Genomic DNA, 20893 nt, shown 5'->3' with positions numbered 1-20893 from the left:
TCACATGCAGGACTGAGGCTATTTTTAAGTGGGCTCTGAATCCAGGCAGCTGCTGTTACCAGGGCCCTTGAGGTCTCCAAATAGGGAAAGCTGAGCTACCAGGAGCTGACCAGGTCCTAATGCCCCCAGCTCCTGCTGCCAGCAGGACTTCCAGAAAAGGACTGTGTAGCCTACCACGTACATGTGGCCCTGGGTACCATGGAGGGCAAGGTGTTCTGAGGATGTGGGCGATGCAGGCTTGCTTCACACTATATGTAATTATTTTATGCAACTCACTATGGGCACTAGGTTGGGTGGCTTGAAAGGGGGAGTCAGACAAACTCATAATGGTGATGGAGGAGGAGGGCCGACATGCCAGCCAAATAGAACCTCCATGTTCAGAGGCAGTCTGCCAATGAATACGACTTGCTTAGAAACTACCATGGAAGGGCCATTGCCCTCATGGCTTGTTTGTGGGCTTCATGGTGACATGTGTTTGGCCATCATGTAGGACTTTTGGACTGATCGAGCTGGATAAATCAGAAGACTTAATGTCATCTCTTTATACAGCCAAATTCACTTTGGTTGTGAAGGTGTGCACATTGTGGAGAAGAGGCCCTTGTGAAACACTTTGTGCACTGAAAACGCTGCCAACATAAGTAGTGAGAGCAAGTCTTAACTCATCCATTACCTTCAGCAGCAAACTCCTTGCGGTGGCGGCGGCTGGGCCGTGGGCTGAGCAACCTGTGGGGCTGGTGGAAGGCACCTGTGGGCAAGCCAACCAGCCTCCTACTCAACCATTGCAAGATGGCTTTTAGGAAGTTCTTCATAAATGAAATAAATAACAGCAGCTGTTGCTCAAGAGAAGATTACTTTGTACAAAAGCTGTCCATGAAATGTCCACACTGCTGTATCCCGAGTTTCCTGAACTCTTTCTGTGCCTTCTAGCAGCTTACTGAAGTCCTGCTCGGCAAGTATGAAGTCTACGGCAGGAGTGGGAGCGCGGGCGTCTCTGGCAGGCGCCTATGAGAAACTCCTACCGCAGAGACAGAAGAGCATCTCGCTTCTAAAAGGCTTCCAGTCCTCCCTCTGAGGCCTGACCTCCCTCTCCGAGGCCCAGTTATCTCAGATGAGGGAGGAGAGTACTTGCCCATCTGTCTCCCTCTGCCTCCCTCTCTCCAGCCTACGGAGCTATGGCAGATGTTTAGCTGGGACCTGAAGTGGTTCCCAAGGGAGGATGACTCAAGGGGGAAATGACAGGTGCTGATTGCAATCTCAAGGGAGCAACTGTGGCGAGTCTCATCCTAGTGGTTATTCAGCATCTCCCAGTGCTAGGTTGGTTGACCCTGGAGACCAGACTCTCGAGTGTTTGAAACGGTGGCAACTACTCCTGTTGGATGAGGAGCTGCGTGAAGGCCAGATAGCTGGAGACTCTTGTCCCAATCCTGCCAGAGGCCTCTGTTGTGTCAAGCGCTTCATGAGCAATCCATCTGACATCCGTCCCCAAGGCTAATGAGCCCCAGTCCAATTAAGCACAGAGTAAACACTTAGGTCCTCATAATTACTGACAATCCCCGTGACATCAGTCTTTTTTATTCTCATACCAGCCCTGTGAAGAAGGTGATTCATTGCCCCATTTGAGGCTAACCGAGAGAGAGTGACTTGCTCAAGGCCAGCCAATCAGTCAGTGGCGAAGCAAAGACTTGGACACACACACACCCCAAGTTGCATATATTTTATTTAAAATATTTTTATGCTGCGTTTGGGAGTAAACCTTTCAAGCTGGCTTCCAACAAAAACACAAAAGTTCAATACAAATACCCGAGGTAAAATACCAGGCCAGCAGCTAATAAAACAAGCCATATATCTCCATCTGTCCTGAGTCCTTACTCTAGGGCAGGACAGAAATCAAAAGCACTGCCTGTCCACTCTAGTGGCAAGTACCAGGGGCTGTTCTTGGTCCTGTGGTGCTTGGCACACTGGATCCCTTGAGGCTGATATGCGAATGGCCCAGTCATGCAAGGAAAGAGTAAAGATCTTGCTGAGGCTTCACTGACAGGCTGGTTTCCAGAACATGGGGGGGGGGGCAGAGCTTAGCCTGGCGGATGATGGCAATGAGTGCTGTGAGACCTCAGAAGCTGATAGAGTCTTTCTGTGATCCATGATGATCAGCTTCTGCAAGAAACAACATAGAATCAGATCAGATCAGAATGTTTATTGCAGTCAAAGACCCGTACAGAAAATATAAAATACAGAAATATAATAGTATAGAATGGAATAAAATGTTAAAATCTAAGTAAAATAGGACAACAGAATAAAATCTATAATAGGCTTTCAGGAGAAAGATTTTGAACGTTTGAGTTGGGCTGCATAAACAAATTTAGCAACTGAGATCGTATGAAACCTATTTGAGCCAGTCAAGAGATAGGATAACAAACACTCAGGAAATTTATTGAGAAGCTTTTTAGTGATTGGAAATATATATTTGTGACGTTCGAGCGAATATAATGGGCAAGCAAAGAAAACATGTGAGAGCATTTCTATGCTATCCACATTACAGGGACAAATGCGTTGGTCATAGCCTATTCCCTGATATCTCCCTTCCAACAATGCTGATGTTAAGCAGTTGAATCTAGCCTTGACAAATGCTTGTCGATATTTAGGTACAGTTAAAAAGTCAAGGTATAGGGCATGATTCAGGGGGTCAAAGCTCAGATTATGATGCAAAGGTGAGCAGACTTTGGATGCTGCAAGGATTGAGCTTTGAAGATCTATGTCCCTAAGTCGAGTTCGGATAGTATGTCTGACCATTACAGGGTCTTGGGAAGATAGATATTCTAAGGAAAGACCTAACCTGGGGAGTTTGGCAAGAAAGGTTTTCATCCATATGGAAAGATAGGAATCTTCCCAGAGGAATGCTAGATGTCCAGATGGACAACCGTAGGATAATTTGAGCCAATAATTAAAGGCAAGAGACCAAGCTTGGCATTCGATTGAGGTTAGGCCAGCTTCTAACCTAAGGGCAGCATTCGGGACACAGCTTGGGACACCAAAAATTTGGCGTAAAAAGGTTGAAAGTACTGATTCTACAGTAGAGTTGTAGGCACAGATCCAAAGAGGGGCACCATATAATAATTGAGGAATGATCTTGGTTCTAAAGACCTGGATGGCTGCGGGAATTGTTGCAACGTGTGTGCGGATACAATGAAGTTTCTGAAACAGGTTTAACTGCAAATGAGCCAGACCAGGCAAAGAATTCTTTCAGAGTCTTTACTGACAAAACGTTATTCAAATACAAAGCTTCCACCAAACTAAACCCCCACACCTCTCTGTCTGCGTGCTCTGCTTTTTATCTAGATGGTTGCCCTTGTCAACCAGCTGTTGGCCTTGGTAGGATTTGGCAACCGCTCTAGCAGGTATTAACCCCTTTACAGCAGGTTTCTCTTTTTCCTTTCCTCTTTCTCTTTCTGTGAGGAACACAGCATAAAGAGTTGTTCAACAGGAATAAATTGCCCCCCTTTGGTGTAAAAATAGCGTAAAATACTTTTCGCTGTAGACCGGTCTGTCAAAATAGCCGCACGAATATGTGGCACCCAAGAGAGAGAGGAATGAAACATAATGCCAAGGTATTTGTAGGACGTAACTTGAGCGATTCGTTGGCCATTAATTGTCCACTCAGAAACTATGGGTCGCTTTACGAAAGCTAAAATTTTGGTTTTGGAGAAATTAATGGTAAGGTGATTGTCTGTGCAATATAACATAAAAACTCAGAGCAAACGTTTGAGGCCAACTTTGGAGAATGATAGGAGGGCCGCATCATCTGCATATAACAGAATAGGGCATCTGTGTTCACTTACTTTGGGAGAATGAAAGTTTGGGGAAAGACATCTTGCTCCCAAATCATTCAAGAAGAGATTGAAAAGTAGAGGAGCCAAGACACAGCCCTGTCTAACTCCTTTTGTTGTGGGGATCGAGTTGGTCAGACCCCCATCACGTCCGCAGCGGACACGCAATGAGGTGTTTGAATGCAGATTGTGGATAAGGAGCAGCAATCTTTTATCAATTGTTGTTTTTGCCAGTTTAGCCCATAATTTGTCCCTAGGAATAGAATCGAAGGCGGACTTTAGATCAACAAAGGCAACGTATAGGCCGCTCCCCGTTCGGTTCCTATATTTTTCTGCCAGATGATTTAAAAGTAGGCAATGATCCAGGACAGATCTACCCCTCCTGAATCCTGCCTGTTCCCAGCCCAGAATGTTATCCTCCTCTATCCAGGTTGACAGTTTCCTCTTCAGATAGCTAGCGTAGAGTTTCCCTATTACTGAGAGGAGGCTAATTGGCCTGTAGCTAGTGGGATCGTCTCTTGGACCTTTTTCATAGATGGGAACAACTATAGCTTCCTGCCAGGTCTCAGGGAAATGGCCAGTATTGTTTATCAGAGTAAATAGGTTAGCTAGTATGGGAGCCCACCAGTCTTGATGAGACTTCAAGAGCTCCGGGGGTAGATTATCACTACCCGGGGCTTTGGCAGTTTTTAAGTCATCAATCAAGTCTGTTATTTCACTCTGAGTAACAGGTGGCCAAACTGGGAGGTTTCCAGGGTCACAGGTGAGGAGATAGTTTGGGGGGATGTAACGAATACCCTCCTGCAAATCTGTGAAATATTGTTCCCATGTGTGGGAAGAAATATTACATGGATCATGATTAGTAGACCTCATAGTTCCATTCACAAGGGATCAGAAGCTTTTTGAGTTTTTGGTCTTAGCTGCATGTATTAGGGACTTCCAACCCTCGTGTAGTGCCTGTCTCTTTTTGGTGGCTATTAAAGACTTGTATTTCCTTTTAGTGGTATAGTACTCAGAAGGCAAGGTACTGGCATTATGCTGTCGATATTGTAAATAGATCTGTCTTAGTTGTCTCTTAGTAGACAGACACTCTTTATCAAACCATCTGGGAAAGCCTGCTCTTAAGTTTGTTCTGGAGGCAGAGGAGTTGGGAATTAGGAATGAATGTAAAGTCACGGTCAGGGAGTCATATACATTTAGGGCCGTTGGAAGGTTAGAAATGTTCCCTAGATGTTCTTGAATGGCCAAGGCAGAAGAGGAGGAGATAAAGGCTGCTACCTTAGAAGCTACTTGTGGTGACCAGATAGAACTCCTATGTATGAAATACGCTGAGTTAGCTACCAGATTGTATTCCACATCTAATCGACTCTTCTCTTCTAATTGAACTAAGAGGGATAAGGGGAGGTGATCGCTATCTTGTCTCTTACCCACAGAGAAATTAACTACTGAATTCAATAGCTGATGGGAAGTTATCACGTAATCGATTACACTGCTTCCTCTACTAGAGATGTAGGTGTATTCAGCAAATATATCTAAAGAATTTAGGCCATTAAGGATAATAAAGTTATGACTACCAACTAGTCGGGTTAGGCAAATCCCTGGATAGTTAACCCTAAGGTCCTTAGAGGTCCTATCAAAGGCTGGAGTGTAATGTTCGTTATCCTCACCCTGCCACAGTTTAGATGCAAGGAGGCTATCATTGTTGGGACCGATCCTGGCGTTGAAGTCTCCCATAATAATTATTAAAGCTTTGGGGGACCAGGACTCCAACTCTATTATATAGTTGTCTAAATCGTCCCATGATTGGTCGGTGTATATCCTTGCCACAGCTGGAGGCATATAAACATTGATTAGGAGAAAGGATACTGTATGGAACATCAACAAAACAGCCATAGCAAGATTGTTACATGGATGTATGTTTCTAGAGTGAGCAGTCAGTGCAGTAGAGATTAATATTGCCATACCTCTTTTAGCTCTGCCTTGGCATATAGCCAAAGATGGAGCTGCTGGTAGATCAATAGAGACAAAGCCATCCAATAATAAATTATGGGTAGACCAAGTCTCCTGGAGGAAAATTATGTCATGTTGATTCAAATAGTTAGTCAGTTCTGAGTTATTTTGCTTGGCATTCCATCCTGCTATGTTCCATGATAGGAGGTATAAGGGAGGGTTTGTCAGCGATGTTTTTCGACAAGTGCAGGATGATGTTACTAATCCGTGTGGAGAGGTTATTGTAGAAGGAGAATGTCAATGTAATTCATCAATTCGGTTTAGAAAACCTGTATCATCCATAAAGATTGCACCAGATGACTTAAAGGCAACTGGATGTTTGGTCAACGTTTGAGTTGGCCTAGATAAGGGAAGGTCAGAGTCAGAAGAGAGTGAAGAGGAGTTTTTTTCCAAGGGACTCACGTCAGGTTTCATATCCTCTAAACGCTGAATTAACTGGTGTAGTTTGTTGATAATCATCGCTCGCTGGGTGTCCGGTAGTTGAGAGTAAAGTTCCGCGAGTTGGAGCAACTCCGGCTCCAATTCGTACATTAGAGTTGCCAAAGTTGGGGTCCGACTAGGGAGAACAGCGAAACGACTTGATACTGGAGAACTAAGCTGTAAATAAGACTTTGAAGGGTCATAAGTTAATGACGTCCCTGTCTCAGAGAGGCACAGTCTAGGGGATTGTGGAATATAGCTCACTAGTGGAGAAGGAGAGGCGGAATTAATATGGTAACGTTGTATTATTAGACCCCTAGTCTTAAGGTTCTCCCTGATGCCATGAATCTGGCTGGCAATAGCAGGAGAGTGGAAGGTGACAATCAAGCGCCAGTGGTCAGGTTTAGTGGCTACGTTAACCATGGACTTAATATAGTTCGTATGATACAATGGATGTAGAAGTTGAGCGAAACAATTATCCAGAAATGGGATACTCGGAAAGGAGGGCCAGCAACCCGGGGCCCTTGGATTATATGACACTGCCAGTTTTCCGGGTTGAAGTACAAGGTTCCAGGGGCAACGTTGAATATTAACAGAGGGTAACCTTGTATCCGGTTGTGGCGTCAGTAGAGGAGGACTTGCTTCACAGACCTTATTTAGCGATTGATAACTGGAAGGTTTGCCCACTTGTATTGTAGAGGAGCCATTCTTTTGTGAGCAGTTGTTGTCTGATTTGTTCTGGCATTGCTCTCTCAGGGTGTAAGCCGGCGTCTGGGTATCCAGGAGCTTAAACAGTGGCTTGAAATTCATTTTCCTATCAGAGATAGGTTTGATATTTTTGATGTTCTTTGGTTTCTTGGCTTTTCTTGTTTGCTTTTGCCTCCCAGTGACTAAGGAGTTTTCCTTCAAGACCCTATTCTTGTTTTCACCAGCTCCTCCTACAGTCGCCTTTTGCTGGGCACTGGTAGGTGGCATGGTCGCCAAATTCCCATGTCCCGAAGTGCTCTGAGGAAGGGGAGGCCCCAGTGTTTCCACCAGAGTAGTGAGTAAGTTGTTAGTTTCTGCAATATATGTTTTAACTAAGCTCAGTTCTTGGAACAAAAGGGGTTGCCAGCCCAAATCAGGAGTCTTAGGAGCAGAAAATGAGGCAGACGTTGAATGGTGTGCCTCTGAACTCGTCTCGGGTGAGGAAGATAGTTGTCTCTGGGGTTTGTGATATGAATCAATAGTGATCATCTCAGAGGGAGGTCCATCATTGACTGAAGTTGTAGTACAGTTAAAGCCAGCGTCTAACAACTCCTCACCCAAGCTCTTAGCAGCTATAGTATCAACATATGTTTTTACTGAGAAGGGTTGGTCTAAAGTCCATTCATGTAACACTGATGGTAAAGGAGTTGTTTCCTGCTCGTTTTGTGAAAGTGATAAGGAATGCGATGAGTCATGTATGAGTGGAAATAGCTCGTAATTTTGGCTTGAAATTTACTTATCAAAGTATCATCCTCCATATCTGTTCTCAGCTCCTGATGGCATCTCCTTGTTAAAGCCATTAACATACGTAGGTTAAAATAAATTAAAAGATAGGTTTCGTTCAGGAGAGTCCCAGGAACTTTACAATTGAGTTAACTCCCAGAGAATATAATTAGTAGATTTATTGGAGTGCTGTCACGGGTCGTTTGCGTCTTGAGTTAAAATTCGTCAGCAGGGGTGATTAATGGCTGTATCTACAGCCTAAGGTCAATGCGTTCCAAATCCTTCATTTTACAGCCCTCGTAGTAAACAGTGTTCCGAACATAAAGTGTTCTAATACTATAGAGGTTTGCAGTCAGATACTCGGGAATGTTAATTTCGAATGAGCAAAGGTTAATTACGAGTATTTAAGAGCGAAACACTGAGAGCACATAAATACGTATCTTACCGGAAGAGAAGTCTTACCGGAAATCCACAGCTAGAGCATATCCCGCAGATAGCTGTCCAGCCTCTGAAGACATCCAGCGAAGGGGATCCCACCACCTCCCTAGGCAGTTGGTTCCATTGCCGAACTGCCCTTACTGTCAAGAAGTTCCTTCTAATGTCCAATCTGAACCTACGCTCCTGCAACTTAAAGCCATTAGACCTAGTCCTACCCTCTGGGGCAGCAGAGAACAAATCTGTACCCTCCTCTATGTGACAGCCCTTCAGGTACTTAAAGAGCGCAATCATGTCACCCCTCAGCCTTCTCTTCACCAGACTGAACATGCCAAGTTCCTTCAACCGTTTCTCATAAGACTTGTTCTCCATACCGGCTATCATCCTCGTCGCCCTCTTCTGAACCCGCTCTAACTTGTCTATATCTTTCTTAAAATGAGGCGCCCAGAACTGAACGCAGTATTCCAGATGAGGCCTGACTAATGCAGAATATAGTGGGACTATTACTTCCCTCGACCTGGAAACTATAGCTCTGTTTATGCATTCCAAAACCGTGTTTGCCTTTTTTGCCGCAGCATCACACTGCTGGGTCATGTTCAACTTGTGATCCACTTCAACTCCAAGGTCCTTCTCACACGCACTACTGCTAAGCCGGGTATTTCCCATCCTGTACCCGTGCATTTTGTTTTTGTGGCCTAAATGCAGAATCCTGCATTTGTCTTTATTGAATGTCATTTTATTAATTTCAGCCCAATTTTCTAGTCTATCCAGGTCCCTTTGGATTTTATTCCTGTCTTCCATTGTGTTAGCTATCCCTCCCAGTTTCGTGTCATCCGCAAACTTCATAAGGCTTCCCTCCACCCCATCATCTAAGTCATTGATAAAAATGTTGAAGAGTATCGGCCCCAGGACAGAACCCTGTGGCACTCCACTCGAGACCTCCTTCCAGTCCGAAGCAGAGCCACCGACGACCACTCTTTGAGTACGGTTTTCCAACCAGTTGTGAATCCACCTGACAGTATTTCCATCTAGTCTGCATTTGACCAGTTTGCTAATCAAAAGGTCATGGGGGACTTTGTCAAACGCTTTGTTGAAATCTAGATAGATGACATCTACAGCATTTCCACCATCTACTAAGCTAGTGACCCGATCAAAAAAAGAGATGAGATTAGTTTGACAGGATTTTTTCTTGACAAACCCATGCTGGCTCCTACTAATCACAGCATTGTCATCTAGATAGTTGCCAATGGACTCTTTTATTATCCGTTCTAATATCTTTCCCGGTACTGAAGTCAGACTGACCGGCCTCTAATTCCCCGGATCTTCTTTTTTACCCTTTTTAAAGAGCGGGATGATGTTTGCCCGTCTCCAGTCCTCTTCAGCTCTCTCTCAGGCATCTGATGCAGCAGTCCATTTGGCTACCAAGCCTTTGGTCACAACAAAGCTCACAATTTTTTCCCCATTTTCTGGCTGTTTTCAGTTGACATGGTCAGTGTTCCTGGGGTGGAGGTGGGTCTCTCACAGTACCCTCCCTCCAATTCTGCCACTGATACCCTGAGCGACTTTGCAGAAGTCGTAACTTCACCTCTGGGCCCAAATGGTGAAATGGCTCATCCCAAAAACACGGAGAGAAGAGGCTCCCTGAAATGACAGCATTCCCCTCTTCAGGACTAAGACTACACAACAGGCCAACGATGGGGAGACTCCAGTTACAAGTGGGGTTTAAACCTGCAAACTGGCTCTGTCCCACCCCACCCCACGGACTCTAACCAGACACAGTGTTTTTGGCTCTGAGACATTTGCTATTTGGGGCATTTGAGGGAAGCATAGCATTGTTTTGAGGCCCCACCTATTTTGTACAGTGTGGTGGTGGTAGTGGTGGTGCCCGCTCTCCCCCTCCTCACTAATGCCAAGTCAGAAAGCCCACACAGTTCCTTAGACTCTGGCCCTGGGGATCATTTTCATTAAAAATAGATAGGAAAATGTTTTAAAAATCTTAAATGTTTTTAAAGCTGTTTTATTTTCATATATATTAAAGTCTGCTTTTATGTTTTAGAGTGTTTTTTGTTTGCCGCCCTGAGTGTCTACTGGAAGGAAGGGCAGGATATAAATTTAATAATGAGGGCCAGTAAACTGAGTCTGAATCCTAGCAAGACAGAGGTGCTGTGGGTTGGTGGTTCCAAGTTCAGATAAATGGTCAGTTGCCTGCTTTGGATGGGGTCGTACTCCCTCTGAAAGAGCAGGTCCGTAGTCTGGGGTAGCTCCTGGATCCATCTTTGTCGCTAGAGGCCCAGGTGACCTCCGTGGCTAGGAGTGCCTTTTACCAGCTTCACCTGGTGAGACTGCTATGGCTGTTTCTGGACCAGGATAGCGTGGCCACTGTTGTCCACGCACTGGTAACCTCCAGACTGGATTACTGTAATGTGCTCTATGTGCGGCTGCCCTTGAGGTTGGTCTGGAAGATGCAGCTGGTGCAAAATGCAGTGGCAAGTCTGCTCACTGGGGCAGGGTATCGCCAGCATGTCTCCCCGCTGCTGAAAGAATTGCACTGGCTGCCCATTTGCTACCGGGCCAAGTTCAAGGTTCTAGTTTTGGTGTACAAAGTCCTATACGGCTCGGGACCAGGATACCTGAAAGATGGGCTTACTCCTTATATACCCAGTCAGTCACTGTGCTCTGCAGGTGAGGGCCTCCTGCAGATACCACCTTATCAGATTTGTTCCTTCCGCTCAACATAGGAAACTGACCTTTAGTGTGGCAGCACCTACGCTGTGGAATTCCCTCCCCTTAAATGTTAGACAGGCGCCATCTCCATTATCTTTTTAGCACCTACTGAAAACCGTCCTCTTTCAACAAGCCTTTTAAGTAGAGACCTTATCCCAGTCTGCGTCTGTGTTGGAATTGCTGTTTAAGAATTTCTGTTTTTTAAAGTCTGTTTTTAAGACGTTTTAAAGTGTTTTTAGTGTTTTTGTTTGCTGTCCTAGGCTCCTGCTGGGAGGAAGGGTGGGAAAGAAATCTAATTAATTAAAATTCATTCATTCATTGATTAATAGCAAGAGAGTTACTCGGAACGGCCTGCGGTCTCAGGCAATTGGCCCACCGGTCCGGCCCCGCCTGGACTAGGGTCGAGTTTCCCGTGGTAGCCAACCAGATGCCTCCAGAAAGGCTACAGTCCGAGCCGTGTTGCTTACCCCCTCCCACCCCGGAGCGCCTTGTGTTCTGAGGTAGACTGCGTCTTTCCACGAAGATTCCATTCCCCTCGGGGCAGGGGACTCCCTAAGCTAGGGCTGCGCTGCGTGAAGAAGGGCTTCTCCTTGTACACGGGGTGGGGGGTGGAGGCGGGGCGGTTCGTCCCGTTTTCGTTTTTGTTTTGATTGCGCTCCTCTGAGGGGGCGGGAAAATACGGTAGCGGGGCGGGGCGCGAATACGGTCCCTCGGGGCTGCGTTGCGATTGGCTGTCGCGCCCTCAGGCCCCGCCCCCTCATTCCAGCACAGTCGTCAGGTGACTGAGGCCGGGTCATATGAGAGGGAGTCACGTGCCCTTCTCCCTCATTCGCCCGGACTGGAGCGCTGCTGCTGCCGAGTAAGCCGGGAGAGAGGAGCGGGTTGGCGGTGCGCGCGCAGGGGACGGGACTGGAGAAGGGCTGCCATTCCCCCCCGAGGCGAGAGAGCGCCGGCGGGCAGAGCGGCAGGGGCCTGGGAGACTCCCTCCCTCCCAGCCGTGTCCGACGGGGCCCCCTTGTCCCCCGGCGGGGTTTGAGCTGAGCTCCTGCTCCCTCTCCGCCCTTGCAGATGGGTCCTCTGCTGGTTCTGCTGGCCGTGGCCGCCGGGGCAGGAGCGGCTCCTGCGGAACACGAGATCACTTTCCTGCCCGGACTGTCCAAGCAGCCCGCTTTCAAGCAGTACTCGGGCTACCTGCACGTGGAGAATGACAAGCATCTGCACTACTGGTATGCGGGCCGGCCGGCGGGCGGTCTCTCCCCCCACCCCACCCCGGCAGTCCTGGTTGCAAACGGCTCAGGCGAAGGGGGGAAACCAGGGCGCTCATCGTCTCTCTCGCTTGCAGGTTCCTCGAGGCCCAGGGCAACGCTGCGGACAAGCCCCTGGTGCTCTGGCTAAACGGGGGCCCTGGCTGTAGCTCCGTGACCGGCCTCCTGACTGAGCATGGCCCGTTCAGGGTCAGTAGTAAGCAATCCTCCTCTTCGGCTGATCCTTGGAATTGTGGGAGCTGGCAGGCTGTGGGCTGGGCTCCCTTTCCTGTGATGGGGGAAAGCCCCAGCAACTTCCTAGTACTTCCCATGCCAAGGGGGCAGAGAACCAGGCCAAAGGGGACAGTGTAGTCCAGCATTCTCTTCTTGCAGTGGCTCACCAGATGCCCCAAGGGGTTGCCTGCAAGCAGGACCAGAGCACAACAGCACTTTTCCCAGTCATCATTCCCAGCAACTGGTATTCAGAGACATGCAGCCTCTGACAGCGGAAGCAGAATATAGCCGTTGTGGCTAGTAGCCATTGATAGCCTTATTCTCCATGAATTTGTCTTTTAAAGCCCTCCAAGTTGGTGGCCATTGATGCCCCTTGATGGCAGTAGCCCCACTGGGTAGGTTCTTCTGCCTGAGGTTGAGGGAGAGTGATCAGGTCTTGTTTCAGAATGTCCCGTAAGACACCTGCTTGACCACTGTGAGTACAGGATGCTGGACTGGATGGGGCCCCTTTGGCCTGCCACAGCTACTGCAGGGTTTTTCTGGTGCCCCTGTGCCAGAATTCACATAGCAGTTGTCATACAAGCTGTGGAGCTTCATAGGCAAGACAACAGGTGTCAGCCCTGAGAGGTGAGAGCATTCCATCTTGAGAAACTAAGCTCACATTTGTAAGATCCAACACACACCTTGCTGTTGGCTTGTGACTAGTATAATCTCTCAGTATCTAGAATTTGTGATTCTTCCAGCATCAGTCATCAGAAGTAATTGTCTGTCAACTCCCTTGGGAGAATGAATGATCTTAATTGGAAGTTGATTTGAGTGATTCACTGTATAATGATAGAAATGTGGATGTGTGAACATTCTTGCTGTGAGATTGCCTCCATCCCGTGAGCCTCACTGTCTTTCTTTGATGGTGTGAGATGGGCTGTCAGCTGGGGCCTCTGGAGACACCTGCTTGCTGTGTGCAATAACAGTTCCTTCTCCTTCTGCAGATTCAGCCTGATGGGGTCACCTTGGAATATAATGACTATGCCTGGAACAAGGTGAGACCTCCTCCCTCCCCCATTAATCAAGCTGGCCCTAAGAAATGCTCTTTGGAGACAAGGAGAGACTGCCCACTCTCAGGTGCTAGACTCACCAGCCTGCCTCCAGATAGCTAAATGCTGAAGGGCTGGCCACAAGCTGAAAGCTGCTTCGGTGTCCACCACTGATGGGTCAGGAGTCCATAGGAACTTAGAATCATGGAGTTGGAAGGGGCCTATAAGGTCATCAAGTCCAACCCCCTGCTCAATGCAGGAATCCAAATTATAGCATCCCCAACAGGTGGCTGTCCAGCTGCCTCCTGAATGCCTCCAGTGTTGGAGAGCCCACTCACTACCTCTCTAGATCATGGGTTCCATTGTCGTACTGCTCTGAGAGTTAGGAAGTTTTTCCTGATATTCAGTTGAAATCTGGCTTCCTGCAACTTGAGCCAATTATTCCGTGTCCTGCACTCTGGGACGATCGAGAAGAGATCCCGGCCCTCCTCTGTGTGGCAACCTTTCAAGTACTTGAAGAGTGTTGTCATATCCCCCCTCAGTCTTCTCAAGGCTAAACATGCCCAGTTTTTTCAGTCTCTCCCCATAAGTCTGTTTCCAGTCCGCACACCATCCTTATTGCCCTCCTCTGAAGCTGTTCCAGTTTGTCTGCATCCTCTTTATAGTGTGGTGTCCAGAATTGGACACAGAACTCAATATGAATCCCAACCAGTGCTGAATAGAGGGTGACTAGTACCTCATGGCATTTGGAGTGACTTGCTGTTGTCTCTTTCAGCTTGCCCACATGCTGTACCTGGAGTCCCCCGTTGGGGTCGGCTACTCCTATTCAGAGAGCAAAGACTACCGGACTAATGACACAGAGGTGTGTACTGTGCAGAAGGCTCTTGGGGCCTCCATTCCATCCCCTGGCATGTGCATGTGTCCTCTCTCACACTCTTCCCCTCCTGGCAGGTGGCTCGTGTGAACTATTTGGCCTTGAAGGAGTTCTTCCGCCTCTACCCAGAGTACAGCAGCAAAGATTTCTACATCACTGGGGAGAGCTATGGTGGGGTCTACATCCCCACGCTGGCACAGTGGGTCATGCAGGACCCTAGCCTCATGCTGAAGGTGTGTGTTGGGGTCCTACAGGATGTTGGAGGGAGAGGGAAGAGTCTGCAGCCCTTGCTGGCTGGGGTGCTGTTTATGTACCAGAGAGAATGCCTGGGTGTGACCGTGTTGCCTCTGCATCCTTCTCTTGAGAAAGTAGGCCACTCACTGCGGCAGGATTTCAGGCTTTAGCATCAGGCCTGGGCTTGAAGGAGCCGTGGGTGGAGCAACGTTTGGCAAAGGCACCTCTGAGGCGGTATTGATGCGATGTTCCATAAGCTCCAGAGGAACCTCCAGGAGGAGAAATTCAGTCTTGTCTGGCATCTCCTTCTGCAAAACCGAAACTGCTTCTAGTTCCTCTGGAAGACGACAGAGAGAGGGCTCGAAGGCTACCCTCTCAAACTGCAGCACTTGAGGATGCCCAGTGAAATGCCGGACTCCCCGAGTGCATCATTCAACTTTAAAAGGAATTTGCTGTATCTTGTGATGGCAGAACTGCTGCTAGCTTAGGTGGGATGCTTGCGGGCTCCCTTGCTGACGGGGCTGTGGCTGTGTCTTCCAGGGGATTGCAGTGGGCAACGGGCTGTCCTCTTATGAGACCAACGACAACTCCCTGGTTTACTTTGCCTACTACCATGGCCTCCTGGGGAGCAGGTGAGAGTCTGCCAGCTAGCGTGGCTGGTCCCTTGGTTGCTGAAGGTGGGCAGAGGTGAGGCAGGGGGCTGGAGCCCCACACTGCTCCAAGGCACCCTAAAGAGTGGGGAGGGTGGGGGAGTGTAGTTTGGATAGTGGGAGTTGTAACAAAGGAAGAGGAGTATGACGGGTGCTGGCCTTCATCTTACTATTGCAGGCTCTGGACAGACTTGCAGGCCTATTGCTGCTCTGATGGGAAATGTAACTTCCACGACAACATAGATTTAAACTGCACTCTTGCTGTGAGTTGAGGGCAGCTACACTGGGCATCTTCTTCACTCTCCTGTATGGGCCAGCCCCCCTGAACCCACTTGTGGGGCACTGCCTGAGTGATGGAGTGGGGTTGGGCACTCTCTCAGCAAGGGCGGGGGCTCTACCTCTACCCTCTCACCCTCTCCCACCCCCTTGTCTGGAACTGGATCATGGCATGCACTTGTGGCTCGTTGCAGATGGCGGAGGTGATCCGTATTGTGGACGAGTCAGGCCTCAACATCTACAACCTGTATGCCCCGTGTGCCGGCGGAGTCCCTGGAAGCTACAGGTAGGCTTGGCTCTTGGCAGGCTCCCTGCCTGGCTCCTGGGCAGTGGCAAATGGGGCTGCATTGTAAGCCTTTCCCCCCGGGCTCCATCCAGCACCCGCTGTCTTGGGAGGGGAGGAGCAGCAGATGCCAGACTGTCCAGCAGAAGCGCAAGTGGAGCTTTTTTTCTTTTGCTTCCAGTTACCATGATGGGATGTTGGTCACCCACGACCTGGGCAACCGCTTCATCAGGCAGCCACTTCGCTCCTCTTGGAAGCAGGTGAGGCCACTTCCTGGAGGACGGTACGTCGCCATCTTCTGAGCAGAGGGAGATGGAGTGGGCAGCAGGGCCAACAAAGGCTTCACAGGTGCAAAGACCCAGGAAAGGCCCTTGGGTCTTTGAGAGGACATCCATATCTGCAACCCTCACAACCTCTCTGATCTGCCAGGAAATTGCCGAGGGGGGGACACCCTGAGGGCCTGCATCAAGCCATTCTTAGTGCCCTCCCATCCCTCAGAACTCATGCCCACCATTGGTCTAACAAAGCCGAGTGCTGCAAGGCTTGAGTAGTCTTTGTGGTGGGGAAGAGAGGAGGAAGGGGTTTAAAGGGCTACTTAGCAACCAAAACAACCATGGGCATCTTCTGCAATGTTTTATTTCAGTTAAATAAAATATATATTTAAAGTGTTTTCATTCCTAGAACCTGCTCAGGTTGCAAGTTGCAAAGAACAAGGTGCGGCTGAACCCCCCCTGCATCAACACCACGGCCCCCTCCAACTACATGAACAACCCCCAGGTGCGCAAGGCCCTGCATGTTGTAGCTGATGCCCCAGAATGGGAGATGTGCAGGTGAGAGGGCGGGGCTGGCAGGGACAAATGCGGCCACTGGAGGGCTTGGCCTGGGATTGGGTGTCTCCCACTCCGCTGACACTGCTTGTTCCTCCTCCTTGCAGCTTTGCAGTCAGCCGTGGTTACAAGCGCCTGTACATGAAGATGAATGACCAGTACCTGAAGCTGCTTAGCACCATGGTTAGTTGGAGGGGGGAGAGAGTGGCGGTGGCCGCCTCAGGCCCCGGCTCAAAATTGTACAGAACCTGGGCTGGCTGCTTTTCCCTTACGGGGGCTGTTCAGCACAAGTGTGCTCTTCCTCTCACTAATGTTTTTTTTAATGCTTTTAAAAAGATTTTTTTAAAGCTTTTTTAAAAAATGTTTTTAAAGTTGTTTTGTTTTGGTGTATTTTAAGGTCTGTTTTTATGATGTTTTAAAGTGTTTTTATCTCTTCTGTTTGCCGCCCTGGGCTCCTGCTGGGAGGAAGGGCGGGATATAAATCAAACAATAAATAAATAAATAATGCTAAGCTGGTTCTCCCACAGAAATACCGCATAATGCTCTACAATGGTGATGTGGACATGGCCTGCAACTTCCTGGGTGATGAGTGGTTTGTGGAATCCTTAAGCCAGAAGGTGGGTTGAGCTGGGAACCGCATGGGCCCCTTCAAGCTGGTCTGCCCCCTGCTAGGGGCAGGTGGGCCTTTCAAGCTCTCTAGTCCTCATGGAGATGAGGGGAGTGGGAGAAGGCGGGTGCCTTGCCTGCAGTGCTGCTGAAGGCGCCCAGACAAAGGTCTTCCAGCTGTCTGACAAATGTGCAGCCGATACTCCCTCCACATCCCAGCCAGGCTGCGTGTCCCTCTTTGCTGCTCCACCATCTGGGGAAAACAGACTCCAGTTGCTGGCGTGACTGGGCTGCCCTTTGAAAAGGAGTAAACCAGTTTGCAGACTGGAGTTCTCTTGGTGCTAATTCTCAGTCCTTCTGGCTATGAGGCGCTGGCCTTTGAGCTGTTGCTCTCTGGAGACTGGGTTGGACTGAGCTGCTGCAAGCTACCAGTCTTACGCCCCTTCTGGAATGGATCCTCATTGGGAAATTGGCACTTGCAGAGCTGGGCCGTTCTGAGGCTGCCATCTGCAACCCATTTAAAGGTCACTGTAGGCCCAGTTTAATTAGAGGAAGGTGTGGTTGTGTGTGCCCGTTCTCTCTTTCTGTTCTGGTTTCCAACTCGACAAAAGTGAACAGTGGAGCACTGAACCCTCTGACAGGATATTTTGGGGAAGCCTCAGGCACCAGCAGGAAGTCTGCAAGACCCTCCCCGCCCCCCTTTCCATCTAAAGGAAGCTCTTGCCCTGCTCTTGGCAGGTGGAGGTGGCGCGGCGGCCCTGGATCTACACGGATGAGAATGGGCAGGACCAGATTGGGGGCTTTGTGAAGGAGTACACCAATATCTCCTTCCTCACTGTGAAGGTAATGGGGGGGGGGAGCAGAGCCGCAGCCTGGACTCCCAGGCAGGGGCGTGACTTCTGCCTCCTGAACTTCAGCAGCAACACTGGGCAAAACCTTTTGTGTCTTTTCCTCCCTTCATAGGGTGCAGGTCACATGGTGCCCTCAGACCAGCCACGAGCCGCCTTCAACATGTTTGAGCGCTTCATCACACAGCAGCCCTTCTAGGACTGGGCTTATCGTGCCTCCTCCTGCCTCTGGAAGAGAGCTGCCTTCTCTGCACAGTGGGCCCTCACTCCCCCCTGCAGAGCAGGCCCTCCTCACTCCTGTTGTGCAATGATGGCGGCCAGGGGCTCCTGTGGGTCCGCACACCCTGTTCCTACTCTGGGTGGAGGCGCACTGACTCTCTCAACCTGCCACCCTGTGCTGCTCGTGGGCTTCCGCACTGCTCTGCTGATCGGGGTGTCTGCAAGAAGCCACTGTTCCTCAGGCAGCCCTTGCCTTCCCCTCCCCATCACTCTGCACGTTTCGCACTGTCTTCACGAAGGCGGCAGAGAAGACCTGCCTCTCTCACCCACCCTCAAGGGACCACTTCTCAGCCTTAGTTCTTGGTCAATCTCAATGAAGGAACCTGAATCACTGGTGAAATAGGAAAGCTGTACCTTCAAGTCTCTGGTCCTGTGGCCCAGGGCACACAATTAAAGCTATTTTTCCAAAGGAACCAGAGTGCTGTGTCCTTCCTAGGAGGTGTGCCTTTACCGGGAGATGCTGCCCTGATGCTTTGATTTTTCTGCTCCCCTAATTGTGCTTTGGCAGGAGTGGCCAATGGAGGCTAGCAGATGCCTCTGGGTGCCTCTTCCCCTCCCAAAACAGCTTTAGCAGGAAGCAGATAAACTTTCTGCTGAAACTTCAGAGACGAAAAGAGGATCCTTTTCTTCCACTTGTACATTGGTGTGTTTTCTCTTCCTCTGCCTCACGTGTTCCCCTAGCTGTTGGGAGGTCGCATAAGGAGGCGAACACACACCCTAGAGCTGGGGGAGGGGGCAGAGTTGAGTTCACTTCCCTAAACTCCATCTCTCAGGCAGCCACTTCGTTCTTAAGGAGGAAGCGTTTGTCTTGTAGAATGCTGGTAGCTGCCGTGGGTGGGTCTGGCCTGCTGGAACAGGTAGGCCAACCTCCTGGTCTTCTGCAGCTCTTTCCAAGTATTACGCTTTCACATTAGTTATGTATCTTTTCGATCTCATCAGTTCACAAACCCTGAAAAGTGTGTTAGACATCCTGTAAATTCTTGTAGTGACTGTGCAACCAAGGCTGTGTCATAATTGCCTTTTTGCTATGCAGTGCAGAATGCCTCCTCCCAGCATATCTTGGGGTCATTGACCACCTGGTTAATCATAGAAGTGAAACTGCTACATATTTTAGTCAAACATCAAAAGTCCCTCACTAAATGTCAGTTTAGGCCATAGTAAGAACATAAGAAGAGCCTGCTGGATCAGGCCAGTGGCCCATCTAGTCCAGCATCCTGTTCTCACAGTGGCCAACCAGGTGCCTGGGGGAAGCCCGCAAGCAGGACCCGAGTGCAAGAACACTCTCCCCTCCTGAGGCTTCCGGCAACTGGTTTTCAGAAGCATGCTGCCTCTGACTAGGGTGGCAGAGCACAGCCATCATGGCTAGTAGCCATTGATAGCCCTGTCCCCCATGAATTTGTCTAATCTTTTAAAGCCATCCAAGCTGGTGGCCATTACTGCATCTTGTGGGAGCAAATTCCATAGTTTAACTATGCGCTGAGTAAAGAAGTACTTCCTTTTGTCTGTCCTGAATCTTCCAACATTCAGCTTCTTTGAATGTCCATGAGTTCTAGTATTATGAGAGAGGGAGAAGAACTTTTCTCTATCCACTTTCTCCATGCCATGCATAATTTTATACACTTCTATCATGTCTCCTCTGACCCGCCTTTTCTCTAAACTAAAAAGCCCCAAATGCTGCAACCTTTCCTCGTAAGGGAGTCGCTCCATCCCCTTGATCATTCTGGTTGCCCTCTTCTGAACCTTTTCCAACTCTATAATATCCTTTTTGAGATGAGGCGACCAGAACTGTACACAGTATTCCAAATGCGGCCGCACCATAGATTTATACAACGGCATTATGATATCGGCTGTTTTATTTTCAATACCTTTCCTAATTATCGCTAACATGGAATTTGCCTATTTCACAGCTGCCGCACACTGGGTCGACATTTTCATCGTGCTGTCCACTACAACCCCGAGGTCTCTCTCCTGGTCGGTCACCGCCAGTTCAGACCCCATGAGCGTATATGTGAAATTAAGGTTTTTTGCTCCAATATGCATAATTTTACACTTGTTTATATTGAATTGCACTTGCCATTTTTCCGCCCATTCACTCAGTTTGGAGAGGTCTTTTTGGAGCTCTTCGCAATCCCTTTTTGTTTTAACAACCCTGAACAATTTAGTGTCGTCAGCAAACTTGGCCACTTCACTGCTCACTCCTAATTCTAGGTCATTAATGAACAAGTTGAAAAGTACAGGTTCCAATACCGATCCTTGAGGGACTCCACTTTCTACAGCCCTCCATTGGGAGAACTGTCCGTTTATTCCTACTCTCTGCTTTCTGCTTCTTAACCAATTCCTTATCCACAAGAGGACCTCGCCTCTTATTCCATGACTGCTAAGCTTCCTCAGAAGCCTTTGGTGAGGTACCTTGTCAAACGCTTTTTGAAAGTCTAAGTACACTATGTCCACTGGATCACCTCTATTTATATGCTTGTTGACACTCTCAAAGAATTCTAATAGGTTACTGAGACAGGACTTTCCCTTGCAGAAGCCATGCTGGCTCTGCTTCAGCAAGGCTTGTTCTTCTATGTGCTTAGTTAATCTAGCTTTAATAATACTTTCTACCAGTTTTCCAGGCA

At 48.7% G+C, this 20893-nt stretch overlaps 1 protein-coding gene and 1 long non-coding RNA gene across 4 annotated transcripts; one reads left to right on the top strand and one right to left on the bottom strand.

Annotated features, from left to right (window-relative positions):
• Window positions 1-1700: 1700 nt before the first annotated feature.
• LOC133386913 (uncharacterized) lies at window positions 1701-6327 on the bottom strand. Its single transcript, XR_009763310.1, has 2 exons — window positions 5789-6327; window positions 1701-2154 (listed from the first exon to the last, which is right to left on the bottom strand). It is a non-coding gene; the product is annotated as an uncharacterized LOC133386913 (long non-coding RNA).
• Window positions 6328-6980: 653 nt separating this feature from the next.
• CTSA (cathepsin A) lies at window positions 6981-18685 on the top strand. 3 transcript variants are annotated; one of them, XM_061630721.1, is made up of 16 exons: window positions 6981-7300; window positions 11213-11383; window positions 11952-12109; window positions 12226-12337; window positions 13351-13401; window positions 14171-14257; window positions 14347-14502; window positions 15044-15135; window positions 15332-15416; window positions 15624-15715; window positions 15894-15972; window positions 16394-16542; window positions 16647-16722; window positions 17067-17156; window positions 17884-17988; window positions 18109-18685. In XM_061630721.1, the coding sequence occupies exons 3-16, from the start codon at window positions 11952-11954 to the stop codon at window positions 18190-18192; spliced, it is 1416 nt and encodes a 471-aa protein (XP_061486705.1). In that variant the 5' UTR covers window positions 6981-7300; window positions 11213-11383; the 3' UTR covers window positions 18193-18685. The 3 variants fall into 3 exon arrangements, with proteins under 3 accessions (XP_061486705.1, XP_061486703.1, XP_061486704.1); XM_061630719.1 differs by lacking the exons at window positions 6981-7300; window positions 11213-11383 and adding an exon at window positions 11638-11742; XM_061630720.1 differs by lacking the exons at window positions 6981-7300; window positions 11213-11383 and having other exon boundaries at window positions 11749-12109.
• The last annotated feature ends 2208 nt before the right edge of the window (window positions 18686-20893 follow it).

The sequence above is a fragment of the Rhineura floridana genome, chromosome 6, assembly GCF_030035675.1.
Source record: "Rhineura floridana isolate rRhiFlo1 chromosome 6, rRhiFlo1.hap2, whole genome shotgun sequence".
Taxonomy (NCBI): domain Eukaryota; kingdom Metazoa; phylum Chordata; class Lepidosauria; order Squamata; family Rhineuridae; genus Rhineura; species Rhineura floridana.
This window is presented reverse-complemented; position numbering and strand designations above follow the sequence as displayed.

Excerpts from the sequence above, each read along its gene's own strand:
- CTSA (XM_061630721.1), top strand. The coding sequence starts at position 11,952 with ATGGGTCCTCTGCTGGTTCTGCTGGCCGTGGCCGCCGGGGCAGGAGCG. Across the intron at positions 12,110-12,225 it reads GACAAGCATCTGCACTACTG|GTTCCTCGAGGCCCAGGGCA; the intron begins GTATGCGGGCCG and ends TCTCGCTTGCAG. Across the intron at positions 16,723-17,066 it reads TGAAGCTGCTTAGCACCATG|AAATACCGCATAATGCTCTA; the intron begins GTTAGTTGGAGG and ends GTTCTCCCACAG.